The 22133-nt window shown below is 37.4% G+C and overlaps 2 protein-coding genes and 1 pseudogene across 3 annotated transcripts; 1 reads left to right on the forward strand and 2 right to left on the reverse strand.

The window, feature by feature from the left end:
* Positions 1–1960: 1960 nt before the first annotated feature.
* Positions 1961–5424, reverse strand: LOC149026942 (2-oxoisovalerate dehydrogenase subunit alpha 2, mitochondrial-like). 2 transcript variants are annotated; one of them, XM_089157517.1, is made up of 9 exons: positions 5020–5424; positions 4249–4386; positions 3927–4109; positions 3506–3663; positions 3298–3397; positions 3108–3219; positions 2867–3006; positions 2575–2760; positions 1961–2479 (listed from the first exon to the last, which is right to left on the reverse strand). In XM_089157517.1, exons 1-9 carry the CDS (start codon positions 5266–5268, stop codon positions 2312–2314), a joined length of 1434 nt encoding a protein of 477 aa, XP_089013643.1. In that variant the 5' UTR covers positions 5269–5424; the 3' UTR covers positions 1961–2311. The 2 variants fall into 2 exon arrangements, with proteins under 2 accessions (XP_089013643.1, XP_089013644.1); XM_089157518.1 differs by having other exon boundaries at positions 4249–4370; positions 5020–5094.
* A 2707-nt stretch (positions 5425–8131) lies between these two features.
* LOC149026943 (exopolygalacturonase-like) lies at positions 8132–10590 on the forward strand (annotated as a pseudogene).
* A 2320-nt stretch (positions 10591–12910) lies between these two features.
* LOC149026944 (NAC domain-containing protein 104-like) lies at positions 12911–14344 on the reverse strand. The gene is made up of 3 exons (XM_089146163.1): positions 13952–14344; positions 13547–13824; positions 12911–13441 (listed from the first exon to the last, which is right to left on the reverse strand). Exons 1-3 carry the CDS (start codon positions 14112–14114, stop codon positions 13280–13282), a joined length of 603 nt encoding a protein of 200 aa, XP_089002289.1. The 5' UTR covers positions 14115–14344; the 3' UTR covers positions 12911–13279.
* Positions 14345–22133: the final 7789 nt, after the last annotated feature.

Raw genomic sequence — 22133 nt, forward strand, 5'->3', positions numbered from 1 at the left:
CTGCCTGTTTCAGCCATATTTGAGCATGAAGGGATGGGAACAAGGACAAATTGAGTGCAGAGCATCTCTACGCATTTCACCATTACACTTTGGCATGAAAGATTTAGAGAAAAGCAAGTGAAAATGCAAAAGGGAACACATGCTATTTATTTTTCTTTGGAAGATCAAAAAGCAACCCAAAGTTGTATTTTGGTGGGGTTCAATTTCATTGAGCTACATATGGCCACGATCTTCCAGAGTAGTCGATATCAAAATCTTAACCACTCATTATGCATATTTGTGTATATATTTTTGTAACAGATATGTATGGTTGAAAAAATATTAAAAAATATTATAAATTGAGTGATCGAGATTTTACTTTTGGCCATCCATTCCTTTTTTTTTTTTTTTCCGGTTGCCAACCCGGGTTTTCAAAGCTCTATTCCATCCTCACTGTAAGCACTCCAAAGCTGAATGCGCAGCACTGAAAGCTCTATTATTTTGGAGGGATTTGTTTTGCAAAACAAATATTTGAGAATCTTCATCACGATATCTCGCCGAATCTCTAGCCCGGAGACTACTGCGTTCCGGATAAAAGTCTATAATTAAATTGAGAGGGTGGGTCCCACAAACGAGTAGCTTTTTCCCGAGACGTTATTTGTCGTATACCTTGTAAAGAAAAGGGGAGATGATATGATAACCTGCAACACCGCACACGCACACACTGAAGTGAGACATTGGGGCCCACTACTAAGCCTTTCAAATGATTTAGAAGTACATCAGTAATTAATTAAATAATTAAATGCCTGATAGTGACTTGTTTGTTTTTGGGTTTTGGAAAAAAGGCCTCAAGACGCAATGGTGACATGTCCAAAATTGAGTCATGAACATTAACGATCAAGCAGATTTTGTTGAATTTGAATGGTCAAGAATGAAATTTAAACCGATATTCTAATCCAGCCGATCAAAATGATTTGCTTGATAGTCCTACGTATTTAATGCGCAGGACTTAAGCAAAGTTCGTGACATGTCATTGAAAGGATTTTTGTGGTTAAAAATAGTGATCACCATCGTCAAATTGTGTCCAAAGCCAAGGTTCATAACCAGACGGACCTTGCTTTAGTTAATGCACATGACCGAGACAATTCAGTCCGTTGGATCAAAATTTAGGTTGACATTTAGATTGCGACCATTGAGATTCAACTATCAAGATTGAGATCTCGACCAAAATTTTGATCCGATTCTCAGAAATTTTACTTGACTGAAACAATTTGGTAGACGGTTTGGGATGGGGGGGGCCCCATCGACCATTAAATAAATCTTACTTTGTTGGGTCTTCGATTTGCTCTCTCTTTCTTTGGTAAAATCATTAGCATTACATTGTCGATCTCAAGGCTTGGAGATGACATAAAGAGAGCAATGATTTGGTGGGTGTTGGTGTTCATCTATTCGCATACTTTTGAACCATTAAATAAAAATCTTACTTTAATTGTATTTTGGTTTTATTCTGTCATTTCAGCATTATTGTTCATCTCTTTTTTTCTTTCTTTTTCTTTGGTAAAATCATTAGCATTACATTGTCGATCTCAAGGCTTGGAGATGACATAAAGAGAGCATTAGGACTTGGGGAATGAGAAGGAAAGCTAACTTAAAGGGCATGATGGAATGTGGGGATCAAATGAGTTAGAGATTTTTTGTCCGCAAGGGTAGAGGATTATGCTCTCTTCAATTTATACATATCCATTTTAAGCGAGGCATTCTTTGAGCACTCAAAGAATGGACTACAGATGGATGTGCTTAAAGCTAGTTTGAACACCTCAGATCCAAAAATAAACAAATAAAATTACACACCAAGTGTTCTCCAATTCAATTTCTTCACGAATATAACCTTTTATGAAGTACGATTCATGTGTTTGATTCATGTGAATCTCTGTATCACCTAGTTGGCGTAAATAGTGTTAACCGCAGTGGAGATTCGTCAAATGCCAACCTGATGCTTCACCAGGTTTCATACAATCAGAAAAACTCTCTCTATGATTATTTTAAGAAATGCAGAATCATATCATTAGTACGCACAAGGGGAATGATTCACTGGAATATAAATAGTACTTTACCTGATCTCTCATAATTTTACAGGGCAACATCTTAATGGGTTTCTTGTATAAGCTTTCAATTGATCAGTTTTCAATAATTTTCAATAAAATTTACACTTCTATTCCCAATTCTGGAAGTGCCCAATTTTGGCACAGCACCTGATAGAGAGAAGCAACATGGAGGACTTCATGGTCTCTGAAGAAGATCATCCATCCATCCAGACTTCCAACAGGGCCATCTACAGAGGAACATCAGGGGGATAGTCCTGTGGATGACTATTGATTGTCTCTCTGAGAAACCTCTCTTGCTCAGATAAATTAGATGGGGGATGGTCATAAACATCCGTAAACAAGTCTCTGAGTGGAGGTTTTTCAGCTCTCTCAGCAACCTGAATTGCTTGCATTAGCTGCAGCAAAGTGTGTATGGTTAAAATTTCATCAGAGAAAGTTAAAATCAATACAAGTAGGTCAGATGAAGCAATAGGCAGATGGAAGATACTACCTCCATCCTCACACGGTTTCGGAGCTTCGATTCATCTTCATCTGTCCACCAACCATTCCTTTCAACCCATTTTTTGAATCTAGTTACAGGGTCCCGTGCTGTTTTCCAGTGTTCGATTTCATTGGCCGGACGATACTTGGTAGAATCATCAGATGTAGAGTGGTGCCCAGCTCGATACGTAAGGGCCTAGTGGTTAGAAACAGAAGAAAAACCAAGTAAAAGATGAAGGTTCATTCTGTAGGTTGTTATACTCAAATAACAAAAATCAGTATCATAGAAACATCAGTGGCACCTCAATTAAGATCGGCCTCTGCTCGCTTATAGCCATCTTGCGTGCTGCTTTAACTGCATCATAAACAGCAAGGGCATCATTTCCATCCACACGTATACTGCGGACACCATAAGCTTGACCTCTAACCACAATACCATCGCCTGCCAATGCCAAAAAGGCCACAAACAAAAAATTTAATTTTAAATCAAGAGTCCCTCGGAACTGACAGAGCACACGAAAACAATGCAAGCACGGTAGCTACTTCGAAACTGTTCTGATGTTGGGGTACTAATGGCCCACCCATTATTGCGACAGATGAAAACAACCGGTGCTTCCAGAACCGCTGCGAAGTTTAAAGCAGCATGGAAATCTCCCTGCCAAATTATTCAGGAGTCAGAAATATAACCAAAAGTTGCCGTTTGACAAATATTTCACATCATTATTACTCTAACCTCGCTTGTACCACCATCGCCAAAATAAGTGACTGCACATGCATCTTTTCCATCCATTTTCAAAGAATAAGCAACTCCCACAGATTGTGGAAGTTGTGTACTGAAAAAACACAATCACAGGGAAGCTTTCTCTTGATTCTCATTTGGAGAAGATAACTAGTAAATACCAGAAATTGAAAATGCATTCAAGTGTAGGCTGATAGCTTACGCGATAGGGGATGAAACAGTGAAGTAGTTAAGCTTGTTAGACCCATAATGGATTGGCATCTGCCGACCTTTACCATAATCAGCTTTGTTCCCAAAACACTGGTTTGTGAATTCTTGCAAAGTGAAGCCACGCCATAGGAGAACTCCTGGTTCCCTATACTGCATTTTCAAACCATCATTCATAATAGGAGATATGGAGAAGAACATTCTGATAAGTGTGAATAACCCATCCTCCTTGCCCCCACTGTTGAGGAGAAACAGGGGCTGGAATTGAAAAACACATTATATAGGAACCACCAACTCTATCTCCTGGTTCAGTGATAGAGCATCACTGATATGTCAGAGAAACACAATTCACAGTATTTAAGAAGTTTAAAGGGTCAAGGGATCGGACCATCTAAGTTATAAAACGTCTTGCACACCTGAGGCAGAACAACATCATCATTTGTAAATGCAGCAGCTGATGCAATGTTAATGGCCTCTTCTCCATTAGAAGTCAAGTAGAAAGAGATCCTTCCTTGCCTCTGAGCTTCATAGAAAATGGAGTCCATTGTTTGAAGAGTGACCATGTTCTCGTACATTCTCACAGCAAGTTCCTGGTTCACCTGGTAAATTTATGGTCCAAGGATTACCAAGACAAAGTCAGAGAACTGAAGAAAGATTTCAATTAATTTCTTGATTTTGTGTACTAAATTTGATCACTGAGGAAAATGATAAATCAATTTCACGGGAAGGGGACGATACCTCATGAAAATTGCTGCCTGCAATCGGCTGTCCATCCTCATCGAGGACCCGGTAGCATTTTATTCTATTCTCAGGGGATTCATTAATGAATTTCATCTCAGGAGTTAACATCACTTTTCCCCCTGGAAAATCCAGGACCTATGAATATGAGGAAACCCTAAATGAATACAGGTCAAAGAGAATTTCAAGGACAAAAAGTATATATATTTCATTAGCAACTACAAAAAAGGGGTTTTCCTGAATTCGTATATCCAAGTAAGCACATCTATGGTGCCTCATTTTTGTATAGGGATTTGAAAATAGGTCAGCCAAATTTTGTTTAATAGGTAACGAAGAATTAAGAAGTTACATTGGGGAACAGTGCACTGGTCAGCCATTTTCAATCTACAGACAGCAAGAGTTTGTTAAGTATGAATAGATAATAATCTTCCAACAACACATCTCTCATAAAAAGTTAAATTCAGACAGAATCTCACTCATTCATAAGTCAATTGAGCCACTTAGGTCTACCATGGAAAGTACCGATTCAATTGTATCGATGGTATATCCAGAGGTTTCTACATTAATTATTTGTGTAACAATGTTCTGGGTGTGTAATTCTCCCCAAAAGATGGGTTTGTATGAACTCCTTAAACAATACTCCTTTTTGTTAATCAAATGCAAATTGCCAAGTTCCTCAAGGAAGAAACGAAGAAACCGAGAAGTGGAAACTCAAAGAAACTAAAAACTGCGGGGGTTCCAAGGAAGACGTGATTACAGAAAACAAAATACCTGATTGTCGTCGCCATGATCATCGAAGAGAGACTCAAGTTGATTTTGAGCTTTGGTGGATTCGTAGCGTCTAATCGGAAAACAGGGCGCAGAATTACTGAACACTGTATCTGGGTCCTTCGACTTGTCATGGATTGATGTCGACGATGAAGAACTCAAGGAAGAGCTTTGGATAAGAAAGCCCAAAAAACCCATCTTTCCATTAAGATGATAAGCGATCTTCCCAGATCTTATCATGGACAAAGCCATATTATTATCCACGAAGATGAAGAAGAAAAAAGAAAGAAAGAACAAACAATTGGGATTGATCTTGATCTGCAAGGGCAGAGAAATTGAAGGTATGAGTGGTATCGTTAGTGTAGAAATGCAGAACTGCAAATTAAAAATCAATCTCCGCCATTGAAGTCCACGTCATTGGACTTAGCAAGAAAAGAAACGTTTGTTTACACGTTCCACTCTTATCTACTCTACCCTTCGATGTTGCCATGAATAAGTTAAAAGATTCGGAATTTCCCACGTGACACACGCTTTTTTTTCAAAACCAAATAATTTTTTATTTTTTTCTAATTTTTTAAAAAAAAATTTCTTTTTCTTTTCAATTTGGCTATTGAAGGATGGGATGTGTGACGAATCTGCATCACCATCTCGGGAAAAGTTATACGTGGAGTGATGACATGCCTCTCTAGTCTCTTTCTTGAGGGAGAAGTGATCCAAAATATATTGGTTCATGTCAAAACAATCTTTTATTAACTGGGTTGTTTTGCATGAGTGAGATCATGGGAGGAATCAAAGAAAGTATTTAAATTAAAAAATACTTTTTATATACTTTTTCGAATTTTAACATGTATTGATTGAATTAAATTGAATAAGCAATTACATTATTGGAGTGTTATCATGCTATTAGTCTAGGGTTTCTCCTTATAATCAAAGGTATTCTTAAGGTATTCTTTCAGGAGCAGCATGAGCTAATGAAGCATTGGAGGTTAAAATAGAGCCTAAAATAGTATTGGTCATTGAAGTTACAATTCATAAATTTCATATTTTAGAGGTACATTAGCTAAGGATCTTGATAGAAGGAGCTTGGGGTTTGTGAGGTGGAATGGGATTCATTACCCCCTCTCAAAAAAAAAAAAAAGGGGCAATGAGATTATCTCAAGCGACTGATCATAAGTGTTCAATAATTATACGACAACTGGTTTATTTGATATGCATCTCGTTGTAAAGTGTGGATCATCTCTCTTGACGTGGTGCTCCTTTGACGGTTTTATAACCACAAATACATGGGAGCCAACAAGTGAAAAATAATAAAATAAAAATTTTAAAAATTGGAACGCATCACCATGTAGGGCCCCCTGTATTCTATGGTAAAAAATCGAAGGGGGAGTGATGAGCACATTTATGTGTGAAATCTTAGGGCATAAAACATGCATTTTACACACTTAGAGTGGAGTTACCTTGGGTTTTATGTTGTTTTTGCAGATTTTAGGACTTTTCAATATTTAAGTAAATATTTGGAGTTTTAGGTATGAATCATGCAATTTTACAAGTCAAGAGGTTAATTAAAATTCTCAAATTAATGCGAAAATGAGCCTGATCTGGAGCATGATGGGCTAGAGATGTGATTATGGGCCAACTCCAAAATATTTAAGAGATAAAGAAGGCAAATTTGATCTACAGTTGAGATTATAAATTATCAATCAAATCTACAGAGATATTATTGAGAGAGTCCAAATGGAGAAAAGAGTCCTTGCATACCTCAATATCTTATTTCCTATTTGTGATTTGATTAAAGAAAGAAAAAGAGGAAAAAGAATTAAATTCAGAGAAGGAAGAAGGAAAAATCCCGTTTTTTAATCATAATAAAATAAAAATTTTAAAAACTGGAACGCATCACCTTGTGGGCCCCCCCGTATTCTTTGGTCGAAAACAGGGGAGCAAAGATGAGGGGAGACGATCCGCACTCCAAGTTGAATGCCAATTAAGCTATTGGGATGTTTAAAAGTTCCCCTGATATCGTCACTTGTCATACTGTTTTTTTTTTTTTTTTGGTGAATCATATGTTCTCTCTATATTCTCCTAGTTGTGGAATGCCTAGGTTTTCGTGTGGAGATAATTTTACTTAATCCAATTTAGTTAGGTGGGAAGGGATCACCAACTGTTGCAACTTGACTAGTTGGGCCTTGGACCACAACCCAGTCTTGCCGTGAGGCCCCCATGGAACAAATTTTGCCAACCATCTTACTTTCAAATATCAAACCATCACTCTTATTTTCTTTTCAGGAGTAAAGTTAGTCTATCTAAACTTAAATCCACGAGGAACGACGCAACAAGAATTGTCAACAAAAAATTGACCAATTGACAAATTTTTTTCTTCTTATTGTTATTTTTTCTTATGGGGGAGGGGAGCGGGGAGTATCAAAGAAAGAAACACCATGCTTTAAAGATTACGTTGCGAGAGAGTTTGCAACATTGTTTGTTTCTTTGAGAGTGTGTTGGACTTCCTTCTTACCAAGAGAAAGAAGATATCGATATTTAGTAAAACAGAATAATAAAATACTAAGCATGCTTAAGACTTCTTTTATGTTTAAGGTTGAGTGGTCACGCATTGGACAGTCAAGATCTTTGTTTCACATGTAGTGCTATACAAGGCAATGTCTTAGTTGTCGATCGGATTGGTGAACCGCTAAGCATTGTAGAGGATCCAAGTCCTTAAATTTATCAATGGAAGATTAAAAATTGACCAAATAAAACCGTATATTACCTTTTCCTTTTTAATTCTATTTCTTCCCAACGAAAAGGGCAACCAATCCATATTTGGATGTCGATTATCAACCGCAAAATTATAATCTACAACAATAGTAAGTTGAAGGGAATTCTCTCTCCCAATTATTGGGTTGAAATAATTTTGCCAAAATTAGGATGAAAATTCATGTTATAAATTTCAAATCACTCCACAAGCATTACAACTTGAATCAAGTCTACCAGATATCCATTGGAGTTGGGATCGCTTGAGCCTCTTGTCCCAAAGAAGGTCCAAGGTTCTACTTGATCCCAGCTCATTAGTTTTGCTCACATTTTTTTATTTTTTTTATTTGGCGAGGGGAAATTAATAATGGGCTCAAGCACGGATCTTATGTTAATTTGTTTATTATGCTTCCTTTTATGGGAGGGTGAAGCCAGAACCGTTGAGTTTCGGCTTCTCAAATCAAATGATAAAAAACAATCAGCAGCACCGGAACCAAAGGGTACGTCACCATTGTCAGCACCGAAACCAAAGGGCACGTCACCATCATCAGCACCGGAACCACAGGCTACGTCACCATCATCAGCATCGGGACCAGGGGGTACAGTGTTTGATGTCACCAAGCATGGAGCGAGTCTCGACGGGAAAACGGATAATAGTAAGGCATTCCTTGCTCGCATGGGCTGTTGCTTGTAAATCTTCGGCACAATCTACCCTTTTGGTCCCAAAAGGAGACTTCTTGGTTGGTACGGTCTCATTTGCCGGTCCTTGCAGCAAATCTCCTCATGTTGAGATAAGTGGTAAATTAATAGCTCCGCCGACCTCGGGATCCGATGGTGCATGGATTACATTCGGAGGTTTGAGCGGGTTGAATATCGGTGGGGCCGGTGGATCTCGAATGGTCAAGGAGAAAAGTCTTGGGCCACAAGTTGTGTTCACAGTGCCAATTCAAATTGCAAAATGGCCCAAACTGTGAGTTATTGGAATTTTACATGAGAACAATTGGAAACTTGATACTTATTTCCCTTTGTCTTTCGCTTTTTTTGCAGAGCTTGCAATTGGCATCGATTACCGGTGGATCATTAAGCGGCATAACTAGTATTAATAGTAAGGCATTTCACATGGTTGTCAGTCAATGCAGTGACTTTACCATCAAAGATGTCAAGATTCAAGCCCCGATGCAGTCGAAATACGATGGTGTGCACATTGGTGATTCGTCCGGCATCACCGTTACTGACAGTGAGATTGGAACCGGCGATGACTGCGTGTCCATTGGAGCGGGAACTTCCAACATTGCCGTCACCAATGTGAAATGTGGACCGGGTCATGGCATCAGGTATGTTACAATATAATCATGCTTAAATACTTACGTAGAAGTTTGAACTCCATACTGATTTGTGCAGATGATCTAAAATGATACAGGGGTGTCAAGGAAAAACCCAACTACCCCAAGCCCGCTTGAGAGCAAACAGGGTTGGACCGGGCTTGTACTTGACGTTAGGTGTGGGTTGGGTTTCATATATACTAAAATACAGGCTTTAATATAAATTGGGCCGTGACTAGCTTTTCTATTTCCATGATAATTATGTGCATTAAAGCTTGGGCTTAGCCCAAGTAGGGTCCTATGGGCAATGTATTTTCCATGACTTAATGGGCACATGATAACCAAGGTGAGTTAGGGCCGAAATTTTGCTGGGAAATCCTACTACACTTTGGCTTGGCAGGGTTAAATGTGACGTTGGCCCTAGCAGCGGTGTGATGGGCTTGTGTTTAGATAGGGGCTCCTAGGGTTGTGCTCAGGTTTAGGCAAGCTCGCACCCCAACACACCCCTCCCCCTCCCCCCCCACACGCCCCCACCCGAAAAAAAAAAAAAAAAAAAAAGAAATAGATAAATAAAAGAAAAAAATGAAGGATGAGACTTGTTTCAGTTGACTTTAACCATGTTATTTTTTGCTTTCTTTTGTAGCTTGGGAAGCCTCGGGAGGTATCCAGGTGAAAAGGCAGTGAATGGTTTGAAGGTGACCGGTTGTACCTTGACTGGTACTGATAATGGCGTTCGGATCAAAACATGGCCAGCATCAGAAGCTAACACAGTTTCTAATGTTATATTCGAGGATATTACCATGACAGATGTAAAAAACCCCATCATTGTCACCCAACAATATTGTGACAAGGCACAATGCGACTCTAAGGTAAGTTCAATAAAAGCCCCCATAAAAAGAAAAAAAAATAACACTTCACACCTGTGGGATTGTACTACCCAATCTAAACTAATATAGACCCTTTGACAATCTCTCTCCTAAGCCTTAACACAATTGCACCTTATCATAACCGCCCTCATTTCATCAAATCAATACATTGACGCTCCCCACCAAATAAGACTATCAAGTCTGGTCGTGGGTGAGCTCTCATTGGCTAGGTTGGTGTAAGTATTCTTACACAACCATCCCTTTTTGTGTTTGGTGGGAGAGAGGTAAGTCAATCAGTTTGCAAGAAGGGATCTTGATCACTCTACCTTATGTTTTTAGTTGAAGATTGATTATGTAATTACACTGTCTCCATGATTACTAATGGTATGTGTCCACATTACCCAATGCAACAGCCTTCACGTGTGAAGCTGACAGACATTAAGTTCAGAAACATCAAGGGTACGACACCCACAAAGGAAGCAGTCAGCATCTCATGTAGTGAAGCTGTACCTTGTGAAGGAGTAGAGCTCGCTGGTATTAGTTTGAAATCTACGGCAGGTGATGTGACTTCTATTTGTAAGAATGCAAAAGGTGTTGCTTCTGGTGTTCAAAGTCCAACCTCGTGCTTTAAAGTCTAATTCAATTGTTCCTCCTGCACAAATGTCTTTGATTGCTTATGTATCCTTTCAAAGAGCGATTCCTTGGGTAGGTAGATTTGGGTGTGCTAGTTCAACTGGCCCCAACAAAGCTGCAACTATGAAAGGAGAAAAGCATGTGAGACCTTTGTATAAACATGTGTTTCTACTGATATTGACTTGAGTCAAAGGTTAATATAATGACATTTTTTATTCCCTTTGTGAGTGTTCAAACTTTGACGGTGGGTTTATTTTGTTGCAACGAAAATTGAAGGAAACCGAAGGAAAATTTTCATACTAAAAAAATAAACTTGTCTAACAATTTATAATTGTCACACTAAGAGACGACATGACTAATTCAAAACCATTTAAAATTTGATCATTGAGTTTCACTCAGTCTCATTGCATTTGATAATTAGCTTTGGAAAGGCAAATTCACATGATTTAACTTTTTAAAAGTCCATTACCAAAAAAAAAAAAAAAAAACTTTTTAAAAGTCACAGGGTTGGCCTGCCAATGTTTTCCATGGGCTCACAGCTAGATTAGGTTGTGGCCCAAATCCCAGCTAGTCTAGTTGGAGCTCTTCGTGATCCCTTCCCACTACTGGACAAAAGCCGGTAGCGGTCCCATGTTCAAGTCAAAGAGCACATAACTGCCAAATGTTAGAAATAGAGGAGCAGAGGGGATTCAAACCCGAGACATGGGGTTGTCTTGAAAGGCATGAGAAGTCTTACTCAAAATCTCATACTTATTTAGGTAAACTAGTCTTTTTCAAGTGTGATTCTAGATCTTCTATTTTGATAGGACAAAATTAATCAAAATTTGAATTGAAGAGGACAAAATTACCCCTTAAGCCTTGTAATGACCATAATAACCCTCAAGAGTCAAGACCAAAATTTCACTCAATCTTCTTCCTTCATCCTACCAGAAATCAACCACTAGTGTCGCCAGAAACCACCTGCCCTAGCTACATCGTTATGATAATGGATTAACTTAACTGACTCTAATAATTCTAGGTGTACCTGCACACGGAAAATTGTTTTGATTAAACTACCTTTGTTTCTGTTTCTTTATGTAAAGCGATTTTGAACTTTTTTTCTGTGGAAATTAATGTTCTTCTTACCTTCCCTTCTGATCATCTTTGCATGCATATATGTTGGTGTTGACTTGAAACTTGCTTCACATACAGATGTAGTTATTGCAGAGATTAATATAATTAGCTTCTCTCAAAAGCGACATGCATATGCTGACCCACAATCTTAAAAATCACCTCCCTGTGTAGGAACATTGGCTCACCTGTATGCCTTTCACTGAATTCGTGTCTCTGTATTAGACACTAAGCTTTATGAAAAAGTTCTACAGGCCCAAGAACATGTCTTCTGCAATCATAACTGTTTAGAATTTGATTTCGTAGTTCCAAGCAAAGTCTTCCAGCCTCACCACTTTTATGTAGTAGGGAGAGACACACAGAGAGAATTATTTTATAGCCCTCGATAAACAATTAAGAAGCCAACCCATGCATTTATTTATTTATTTCTAGCCTCACATACATATGTATGGGTGAGATGATTAGGAAGAGCAGTGGTTACGAGCTTACAAAGCAATGAATAGTGTTATTGTAAGCAATTACTTTATATATATATATATATATATAAGACCCTCGTGATTGAAATGACAAGACTACCCCTCTTACTTATAATTTCCTGATTTATTTTTCTAATCAAGTTTAATGATTACATAGTTTTATTATTTCATGTGATTCTCTTTGTTTTATTATTTCATGTAATTCTTTTGATTCATGTCTGCTAAATAAGTGTGTTTTCTATGCTCACATGGTTGATATAATTAATATGAACATGCATCAGTATTTTTCCTTTTCCTGGAAGAGTGTCCGGGCAATTTTATAATTATTCAAAATATAGAAGAAAGATTCATCTCTAGTTCCATGAAGATTTGAACTATTGATTTCTTACCATAAGACACTGGCTCTTTGTTAATTGATCCAATTCAAATAATGGTAAAGTCATATAACCTTATTGCCATATATTTGATCTTAATAGATGTTTATGAGAAATGATTTCTCTTTTAATTGGGATTCATCTGTGGGGTCATATACCCACGAGTTCATAATGAGAAAGAACTTAGGAGAAGATCTTTGAAAAGAAATAATCAATTCATTGTTTTTTCTAGTGTTAAGCAAACCATTAATCATAAGAATAAAGCTTTTGACATTGGTTCGATGGTGGGTCATGTTGGCATAAGTTCATTCATTCATTCGCATAAATTGATGAAACATGTTCTCACACTCATGAATGCTTACAACATGTATGACGAAATGCAGACCTAAGCAGAAACCCAAAGAATTTAAATTCCATCTCTTTTTGACACAGAAGACAACCACCAAGAAACCATCAAAGCTGAAAAAAAGCTAAGAGGAGAGAGATTAATGGGTAAGCTAACAGTACTGGCTACTAGGGCTCCACGGTCCCACTCATTCCCCACGTGAGAATCTCAACAGAAGTAGAAACAAAAAGGAAAATACAAGTGATACCAAATGTTGTTGCTCATGGTTATCATACAAGAAGCATGCCAATAATATTACAATTGGATAAGATAAGCTCTTCTTCTCATTTAAGTCCCTAAAAACGATTAAACAATATTAAGATATATCATAGTTATTTTTTCAATCTAGCTAATTTGGAAGACTGATTTCGTCTAGGTCATCTAATGACAAGAAAACTTCATCTAAGCATGAAAGCTCTACATCATTAATGTCGCCATCGCCATCTCCAAGTCCTCCTTGTGAACCACCTTTTCTCTCGTAAACTCGACATAGAACCCATTTACTTGAATCCTGTAACCATGGCAAAATTAAAGATATTCAAGTAATAAGCAGCACATTCCAAGAATGACACACCCTAAAATAATTTTACATGAAAGGAATTATGTTGCAACTCACGAGTTTTGAAGTTCCTTTTCTTTTGGATGATGATCTATTGCTACTAGAAGCAGAATCTGAAAGGCGATATTCCTGCATTATCCAATTGGTTTTGACCCCATCGGTCGATGCTTGGCCGACATAGAATACAAGGTACTTCTTGGTTCCTAGTTTCTTACCACCATTAGAAACTATGGGTTCATCAACACCCACAGGTTTCCAATACCCATTAGCTGAAACTCGATTTGGAGTTCTTCTGCTGAAGAAATACCACTGGTCACCTCCTTGCAATGCCTTTCCTGCACTCTCACCCAAAACCCAAAACCCAAAACCCAAACAGAATCAAGAATTGGAGAATATGTAGGGAAGGAGAAAAAGAAAAAAGATAAAACAGAAATCAATACAAGTTTTTGTGGAGCATCAAACCATCAAGTTCCCATGGATCGTATGGATAGAGATCTAGATCAGGGATGACATCTGGATGGCAAGGCAAGAGTGCTGCCTTACGATGGAGGAAATGAACCACAAGCTCTTCATCAGTTGGGTAGAAATGGAAGCCTGGAGGAAGGTTTACACCATCATCTCCCATCGCAATATCAATAAGAACAACAGAGGAAGGAGAAAAGAGAGAGAGAGAGAGGTGAAGATGAGTTAAGTGTTGAAAGAATTAATGGAGATTCTTATTTGAAGTATGGAAGAGGATGATACTATTTATAGTGAAAGCAAAAGGGTTGACGTGAGAAAGAAGGAGGTTTTGATCACAACCCATATATGAATGAATCATGGATCGATGGATGGACACAATTTAAAAGGAAGGCGGCTTGTGCTTGATAGTAACGGAAACGTTGGATATTTGAAATAACGGGATCCGTGTGGTGGTGGAGGTGGTGGTGGTAGTTGTGGTGGTGTTGAAACTTACTTGAAAGTGTTTTAAGTCAGCCTTGGAAGCTAATTTGCAGGCAGCAGAGAAAGGATTAAGGAGACACTGAATTGTATGTTTATGTATTGAATGTATTATTGTATGATATCATCATATATCAAGAATGATGATGTGGGCATACATGGCCCACTTCCTCAAACAAGCACCTATGCCATTCTTCCACGTAGGACCTCTTTAGCTTAGAATCAATCAATCTGTGGGCCCATCTCTTCTTCACAACAGGAATCAATAATTTTCCTTTGGGTTTTTCTAAATGGAAACTTTTGGTGACACTTGTAGATTCTCTCTAATTACATCTAAAAGTTTTCCTAAGATTCATGGTTCCATGTGAGCTAGTTGTTAAAGCTTCACGCCTCCAAACCCATTTCACACGAAAGCTCTTTAATTTATTATTATTATTTTTTTCACTTCATTATAGCATTATGTTTTTTATTTTTTTGATTGGGTGCAGAGAGGGTGTTATTATTAACCTTATAAAAATTTGAATGTAGAATATGTGATGTAAGTGTAGAATCAGCATGATGTGAAAATATTCAGAGTATTCAAAATTTAAATGCTTTGTAATCTAACTAAAAACACACAATATACGAAAATATCGTAAGGTCTTACTCTGTCAATGGAAAATTGCATCGACACTTTAGTTTCCTAAAATGCCTATTTTGTACCATACCATGTGTAGAAAAATGTTAAAACATTATCTATAGAAAATAATCAGATATTTGAATAATAAGACCATTACAAACAAAAAGAAAAAGAAAAAAAAACCAATAACCCTAGAGAACCCACCATCATCAAATTGAAAGGGGGAAATTGGGTTGAACTCTTCTGCTTTTGTGACCTGTTTTGTAACTCTAGACAATGAATGAAGATGGTTTCAACTAAAATGACAGACTTTTTACCAAGAAAACTAAAGAGAAAAAAAAAGGATTGAAGGTTTTCCTTTTGAACTCTTGTGCTTTGATTTTTCCTTCTTTACCGACATGAAAGTGGCCTGCTAAGACTGCATTGGCTATTATTGTGTGAAACTGAAAAACTCACTTAGTGGGTCAGCCACAAAAGGCCTTAATCAGTTCAGTTCTCGCGTATGACTTGACGTGTTACTAATCCATTATATCATTTCAAACCACTTTGAACTTATCCTCAAAGGTCATTCATTCATTAGAGGAGCTAGCCGTTAAAGGTATAGTAGTGCAGGTTCTTGACACCAAATCCTTGATGGGTAAGTGATCGATCACTAACTTTCACTTATCAATCTTTATGGAGATTCAAATTTTCAAATTAAACTCTTGACGTAAGAGATGATCAATCATCCTAGAGTGAGAGAGTCTACCAGGCCTGTTCTCACTTATCTCTTCCCAGCTCCAATATTATTTGATGCTTCACCTTGCACCTACCAAAATGGGAAGCTGTGGGTTCACATTTAATTGTTTTTTGGTTCACACATTGTCGTATATGGCACTTGCTTAAACAAACTAATAACCAGATTTTTAATTTGCTTAATCATATTCATTAGTTAGTGGAAAGAAAGAGATTGGCCAACGTGCAGGCCTGTGGTTTAAGCAGTTGTTTGGTTTTAGAGAAATGTCCTGTCCCACATTATAAATCATAATTACGACCTCATAGTGAGTTGGTAAGATGCATGAAGATTTAATATTATCTTCACTCTTATGTGCCTTCCTCGTCACTATTTTTTTTTTTTTTTGTTTTTTTGTAATGTTGATTTGAGTAGGGTTCATAGTGATTCCAGTAGTTTGCATTCACCGGCGTCTTTATTTAGGTTTAGAAGCAGCCAATTAGTCAGAATAATATGATTCATGTATCTTTGTGGTTGGAATCTTCATACACGCACATTTTAAGTATGACTAATGTGATGTGATCACTCATCACTCTAACCTTGAAGAGAGAAGTCAAAATTGATTAAATCTTACAACTTAATCCAATCATAACTCATCTCTTGTTTTAGACATATGTGTCCATACAAGTATGTAATCCGTTGATAAAAGCAATCATGTAATCGGCTGATAAAACCAATCCTTATATATGCAGGGGAGGAGTCAGGATTTCAGGACTAAATAAAGAAATCATATGGAAAGAAGGTCAAATGCTAGTATTTCACACATGGAAAGAAAGCTAGATGAACTTGGTGCAGAAGACTTCTACACAAACAAAGCCAAGAGTGACAAACTTGTTCTAATTACAACTATTTTATCATGTGATAAATTCAAACAATTTTACAAACTTAATGTGGGTGTATTTAAAATTTTTCCCACCATAGAAGTGTGGGGAATAGGCTACATGCAAACTAAATTCCAAAGGTATATATTATCAAAATTCAACATGAAAAGAAAAAAGAAAAAGAAAAAAGGACAAATCCGACATTGAAGGTTTTTGTACACGCATAGTATGTTCAGGATTTTTTGTTGAGAGGTTGTTTCAATACCTTAATCTTAGATTACAACTATGATCAACCGAACATTGCATCAAAGGCACCCCTATCAAAATTCAACAAATGGGTGATAATTACAATCTTAATTATTGGAGTTGGGCCATGGGCATTGATTTTTAGGCCCCTAATACCACTAGTGTTATGATGAGAGCTAGAGTCGACTAACCAAAGCATGCTTCTACTTTGATGAAAGAAGGTTCAGAGAACAGAAGGGCCTCCTAATCAGACGCCACTTTTTACCTAAATTTGGACTGTAAAATCAACTGAACCATCAAAGACATCCACCGAATTGGAATTGCTGAATATAATTAGTCCATAGTTCTTCCCAGCAAGAAAAAGAAAAGCTAACTGGTCCATAAATATCAATTTCTGGCCAGCCAACAAAAACTATCACAATGCCCCCATAGAAAGCGAACCACGAACATATTGGAAACTAACCTAACAACATTAGATAACCATTCAGATATATGGGGGCCCGGGCCCTTACCCTTACTGCCAACGATCCATCACCAACCATCACAAATTGCGTCTTCATAATGCTTAGCTAGTGCCTCTACACCATAGTTTCTTTCACTCTCTCCACAAAGTTGGCCACACGTGTCTATCTTACATTTAGTCTCCTCTCTCTCTCCCTCTCTTTCTCTCATAAAAGGCAGACTAGACACAATAATCCATGAACCACCACAGTTATATCTCCAGATCAAGGTATCGAAACAACTTCTCAGCAAAAATGGTTAAAATGAACCCATAAGACCTCATAGAAGAAGAAAAAAAATGCCTTCCCAAACTCCATAGAAGCCTTCGACACTAGATTCGACCTTCTCTACCCAACTCCCGTGTCGTGAACTCTATATAGAGTCCTCCAATCAAATGGCTGCTTTGTGTTTGTTAAAGATAATAGATTACGATCATGTGGCATATAATAAGATAATATTTCTCGAGCTTATGCTTATCCTCAAGGTAACATTTAATATATAATCTAAATATACGACAAGATTTCACCCCTAATCCCAAAAAAATTTAAATTATTGATCTCATACTAAGATGTGTTGGTTTTTTACCAACCGAGTCAACCCTTTGAGATTTCAAACATGTGATATACACAAGTCTCAAATTTGCTTATGTCACACACCCTTCATAAATGCGTCAACATTAAAGGTATTTCTCTCATAGAAGGGCAGGGAAGGATAAAGGAGGGCAAGACTAGGGGTGGTGGTGGTCCATTTTAATAGTGACTTGGTGACAAAGTACAAGTTCAATCACTTGTGAGGGAAGCGAAAGGAAGCCAATGTGCTCTACCACCAAAGCTCTCTCTTTCTCTCTTTCTCTCTTCCCTTCCCACTACCTCCCTCCTTCCCTGCTGTCTCCAAACGCCTAGTATGAGCTCCCACAATGGCAGCAATGATGGTCAAATGCCCAAATCATTTCTTACCCAGAAAAGAAAATTAAACCCATAAAGTACATATAGGTTACTAAGTATGTGCCCATAAAGATATTATGCTTATATATATTTTAAAAGCATTAGTGAGAAGAAAGATGGAAAGAGAGAGAGAGAGTGGCTTACAAGAAGGAAAGACAACCAAAAGATGCAGGTTCACGCACTGAAGAAAGATGGAGGCCAAAAAACAAATTAAGCTCACAGGCGAATGTAAAGGGAAAAAAAATTGAACACTCAAGTTTTCATAGTGACGCAGTGTGATGTCATCATAATCCATAAGAGTCAACTTGTTATAGGTCAGCCCCTACAATTGACAATACTAACATAGGTAGGGTGTGCTCAATTGACAGCCACCATTTTTAAAAAAAAAAAAAACCCATCACCCTCATTCTATAGGGGCCCCTGTAATTTGTGGTCAATAACCATTGGAAAGCACACACAAGGGAGATGATCTAGACTCGTGTTTGGTTGGGACCTGGGATACACAAAAGCTTGGGGAGGGAACCGGTTGGTCAGTGGCTTTAATCAAACTTTGTCTTCTACCTGGGATAAACAAAGGAGCCACACTTTCAAGCTGATAATATAGTGTGTACTTCTGGTCCTTACAAATTGAGAAAATCAGAATACAAAATTTTATAAGAGATATAGGAATTACATACGAACAAATTACATATGAACATGTTATTTCACGGATCAGAACAGAAAAGTTCAAACTACAGAAGCAAAAGTAAGAAGAAAAAACATGTAGTAAGAAAGTTATCCTAGAAAATAACAAGTCAAGAACTGTGGAACTGTGGAGGGAACAGTTCTCATGATGACCATGCTATAAAAATAAATAAATAAATAAAAATAAAAAATAAATAAACCAGACAGAAACCAGCAAAATTTCCAGGGTTTAACAGAAAGCTAGACCCAGATTAAAAGCATATAACTGAATCTCAAGCCTTTTTGCTGAAATCCATTTTACTCTTACCATATATTTTTCTTCCCTAGCATGTAATCATTTACCAAAAAAATGTCTGGGGTTCTAGTTCACTTTACGCAAACAATGTGGTTTATGGAAATTCAGTCTAATTAATACTATAGAGATCAGAATCTTGTAAACAGATCAGAGGGCTCACAAACCAGCAAGTAAACACCCTCAGTAACTCCCAATCAGAGACTCTAATTAACCCAAAAATATAGTTTCAGCTAGACAATTAGAAGTACTTCTATGGCTCAAAACTAACAATCCAATGGTTGGATTATCAGTTATCAGCAAAGGACTGAAACCAGAAAGTAGTTTCAGATTTAAAAACAGTACGATAAATTATCATCCGAAAATCAAAACATAAAAGTATTAGGATAGTCATCACTCAATCAGGATTCATCATATATCAAATCCAGGCAAGATATCCCAGTGACAGATTAAAAAACAGAGGCTGTACTCAAACAACATAGCAGTCTCTCACGTTAACTGAATCACTCAGCAAAGCCATGCTTATCTTTCACACCAAAATCTTGGGCTTCTAATCCTGCTTTTTCGCTTTTATTAAGAACTTGAAACCAGGAATAGAAATCTTCAGGTGTGAATCAAGATTCACTGAACAGTAAGTTCTCAAATTAGAAACTAATACTAACATCCCCTAATCTCTATTAACAACCAAATCAAAAACTAACGAACTACTGAGCAGATAGAAACAAATACCAAAATAGAATCCTCTTGGACCTCTCATGTAGGCCCATAATTTTTCCTCCAATATCTCCATGCAAACCCTAGAATGGGTCCCATCAAATCTCATAAATATTCTCCATAATCTTCCCCATATGAGCCTTCTATGGCTGAAAACTGTCAGCTATCAGCCAGGTTTGCTGCTTGTCGATGAGCACATACTCTGGAAAAATATGGGCCTAGAACATAGGCTTAAGTCAAGCCCAAACACGCTGATCTGACAGGCAGGCTAGTTGACTGGAACTCTCCCTCAATCTACAACGGTGGCCACAGAAAAATCGTCTAGAGAATGGCAAGGAAGGTCTACTCATGGCTAGGGTGTGAGTCATGGACTCCGCTGCGAAGTGTGGTGGTTTTGGGTAACTCCTGGTTATATAAATAAGCTTTACGTGTTCTCATCAGTTTTGGGAGCTCTAACATATTTCTTAGGCTATAATCAGGCCACACCTCATGAATATTGGATAACACTGTCACAGAAGATGCATTGCACCACAGAAGTAACTGAAAAATGCCAGAGCAAGGAAATGAAAAAAAAAAAAAAAGTAAGAAACTTAATTCATTCAACATAGAGAAGGAGAGGGACGGAAGGAGTTAAACTCACTCAAGAAATTTTCATCATGAGCTAATACAATATTCCATCATTTGGGTATCCAAGTTTTGAAGTTCTATTAAAAAAGTATATCAATGATGCCAAAATATAGACACTCTCTAGATGCGAAAGATATAAACAAACAAAGATACAGGATAAAAGCTGATATCAAGAAGTTTGGAATTTGTCAAAACTTAATATACAAGAAAGTTTACTATTTCAAAAAAAAAAAAAAAAAAAAAAGAACTTGGGCCAATGTACGAAAGCAAGATTTCAACAAAATTTCAAGTGTTCAAATAAGAACTCTACAAATGCTATGCAACCTCAATTTTGTCATGTCATTTTTCTGCAGAATCAATGTTTGGTACAAATGCTATGAAACCTCAATTCTGCCGAATCAATGTTTGGCATCCAGTTCCACGATGGGTTGACTTGAAGCATCAGTTAGTCAAATTTACAACCAGAAAGACTGTTCAGATGGATTTCTCGAGTTTTCTTTTTGGGTCAACGATTTCAAGAGATTTTATAGGTAGAGGAGGATGACATGATCATAATGTCATAGGATCTTATGGCAAACTAGCAATCTGGTGACTCTGGTCCCCCACCCATCACAAACTACCCCCCAACGGTCCAACCCCCAATAATAATTAGGGGGGAGGGGAAAGAATCTAATAATTAAAACATGTGTGAAACTGCTTAACTACAGGTCCTGAAGTTTCAGGGGAAAATTTAAAGTTCGGGGGACCAAAATGATCATTTCAAATCTTCCAACTAATAGAAGCTTTGTTCCCAACCATATATCTCTCACAAGTATCAAATTTTAACGTTTCTCTGTTTCTCATAATAATGGAAAATATATAATGAGAACCAAGAAATAAGAAATAAACAAATGAAATCTCACAGCTAAATTTGTGTACTATGATAAAGAATATATTGGAGGCCGTGGAAGACTCCATCTCCAAACAAGCATACAGCCCATAGAACGAGTTATACAGTACACAGTTGTCAAGATGCCGCTAGAGGTTCAGGGGGAAGGATTTTACGAACTCTAGGCAGTTTCTGCCTTAGTGGCATTGAATGCCTGCTAATTTATTCATGCCAAACAGCATTCTAGTAAATGATTTTATATTTCTATTCACTTACTGAAGATATTATTCATAAAGATGCAAATACCACCTATTTGGATATAATTGATAATATAGTTAAAAATGAAATACGTATTAGTTCTTTAGACATTAGTTTCTAAAATCTTTGGTTGCAAAGATGTCAGATATTAGTTACTCTTTTGGATTGTCCTCCACAGCAACTAGACCTTTCTACTCTTTGTATTAGAAGATCCTATTATGTCAAACATTCTCCCATAAATGAAAAGTTCTAATATTATAATTGGCATTCACCTATCTTATAGATACAAGCAGAGGGTATTCCCCCCCCCCCCCCTCGATTTCTCTTTGGTGGGGATGCCAAGAGTAGCTCATGTTGAG

Source organism: Hakea prostrata, chromosome 1 (assembly GCF_041222555.1).
Source record: "Hakea prostrata isolate BN-2017 chromosome 1, UWA_Hpros_2, whole genome shotgun sequence".
In the NCBI taxonomy this organism is placed as follows: domain Eukaryota; kingdom Viridiplantae; phylum Streptophyta; class Magnoliopsida; order Proteales; family Proteaceae; genus Hakea; species Hakea prostrata.

Coding starts and splice junctions, on each gene's coding strand:
- LOC149026942 (XM_089157517.1), bottom strand. CDS start 5,268: ATGGCTTTGTCCATGATAAGATCTGGGAAGATCGCTTATCATCTTAAT. Junction 3,664..3,926: donor ATGATGTTGTTCTGCCTCAG/GTGTGCAAGACG, acceptor TTGAAAATGCAG/TATAGGGAACCAGGAGTTCT. Junction 2,480..2,574: donor GAAACCGTGTGAGGATGGAG/GTAGTATCTTCC, acceptor ACTTTGCTGCAG/CTAATGCAAGCAATTCAGGT.
- LOC149026944 (XM_089146163.1), bottom strand. CDS start 14,114: ATGGGAGATGATGGTGTAAACCTTCCTCCAGGCTTCCATTTCTACCCA. Junction 13,825..13,951: donor CGATCCATGGGAACTTGATG/GTTTGATGCTCC, acceptor GTGAGAGTGCAG/GAAAGGCATTGCAAGGAGGT. Junction 13,442..13,546: donor GAAAAGGAACTTCAAAACTC/GTGAGTTGCAAC, acceptor CCATGGTTACAG/GATTCAAGTAAATGGGTTCT.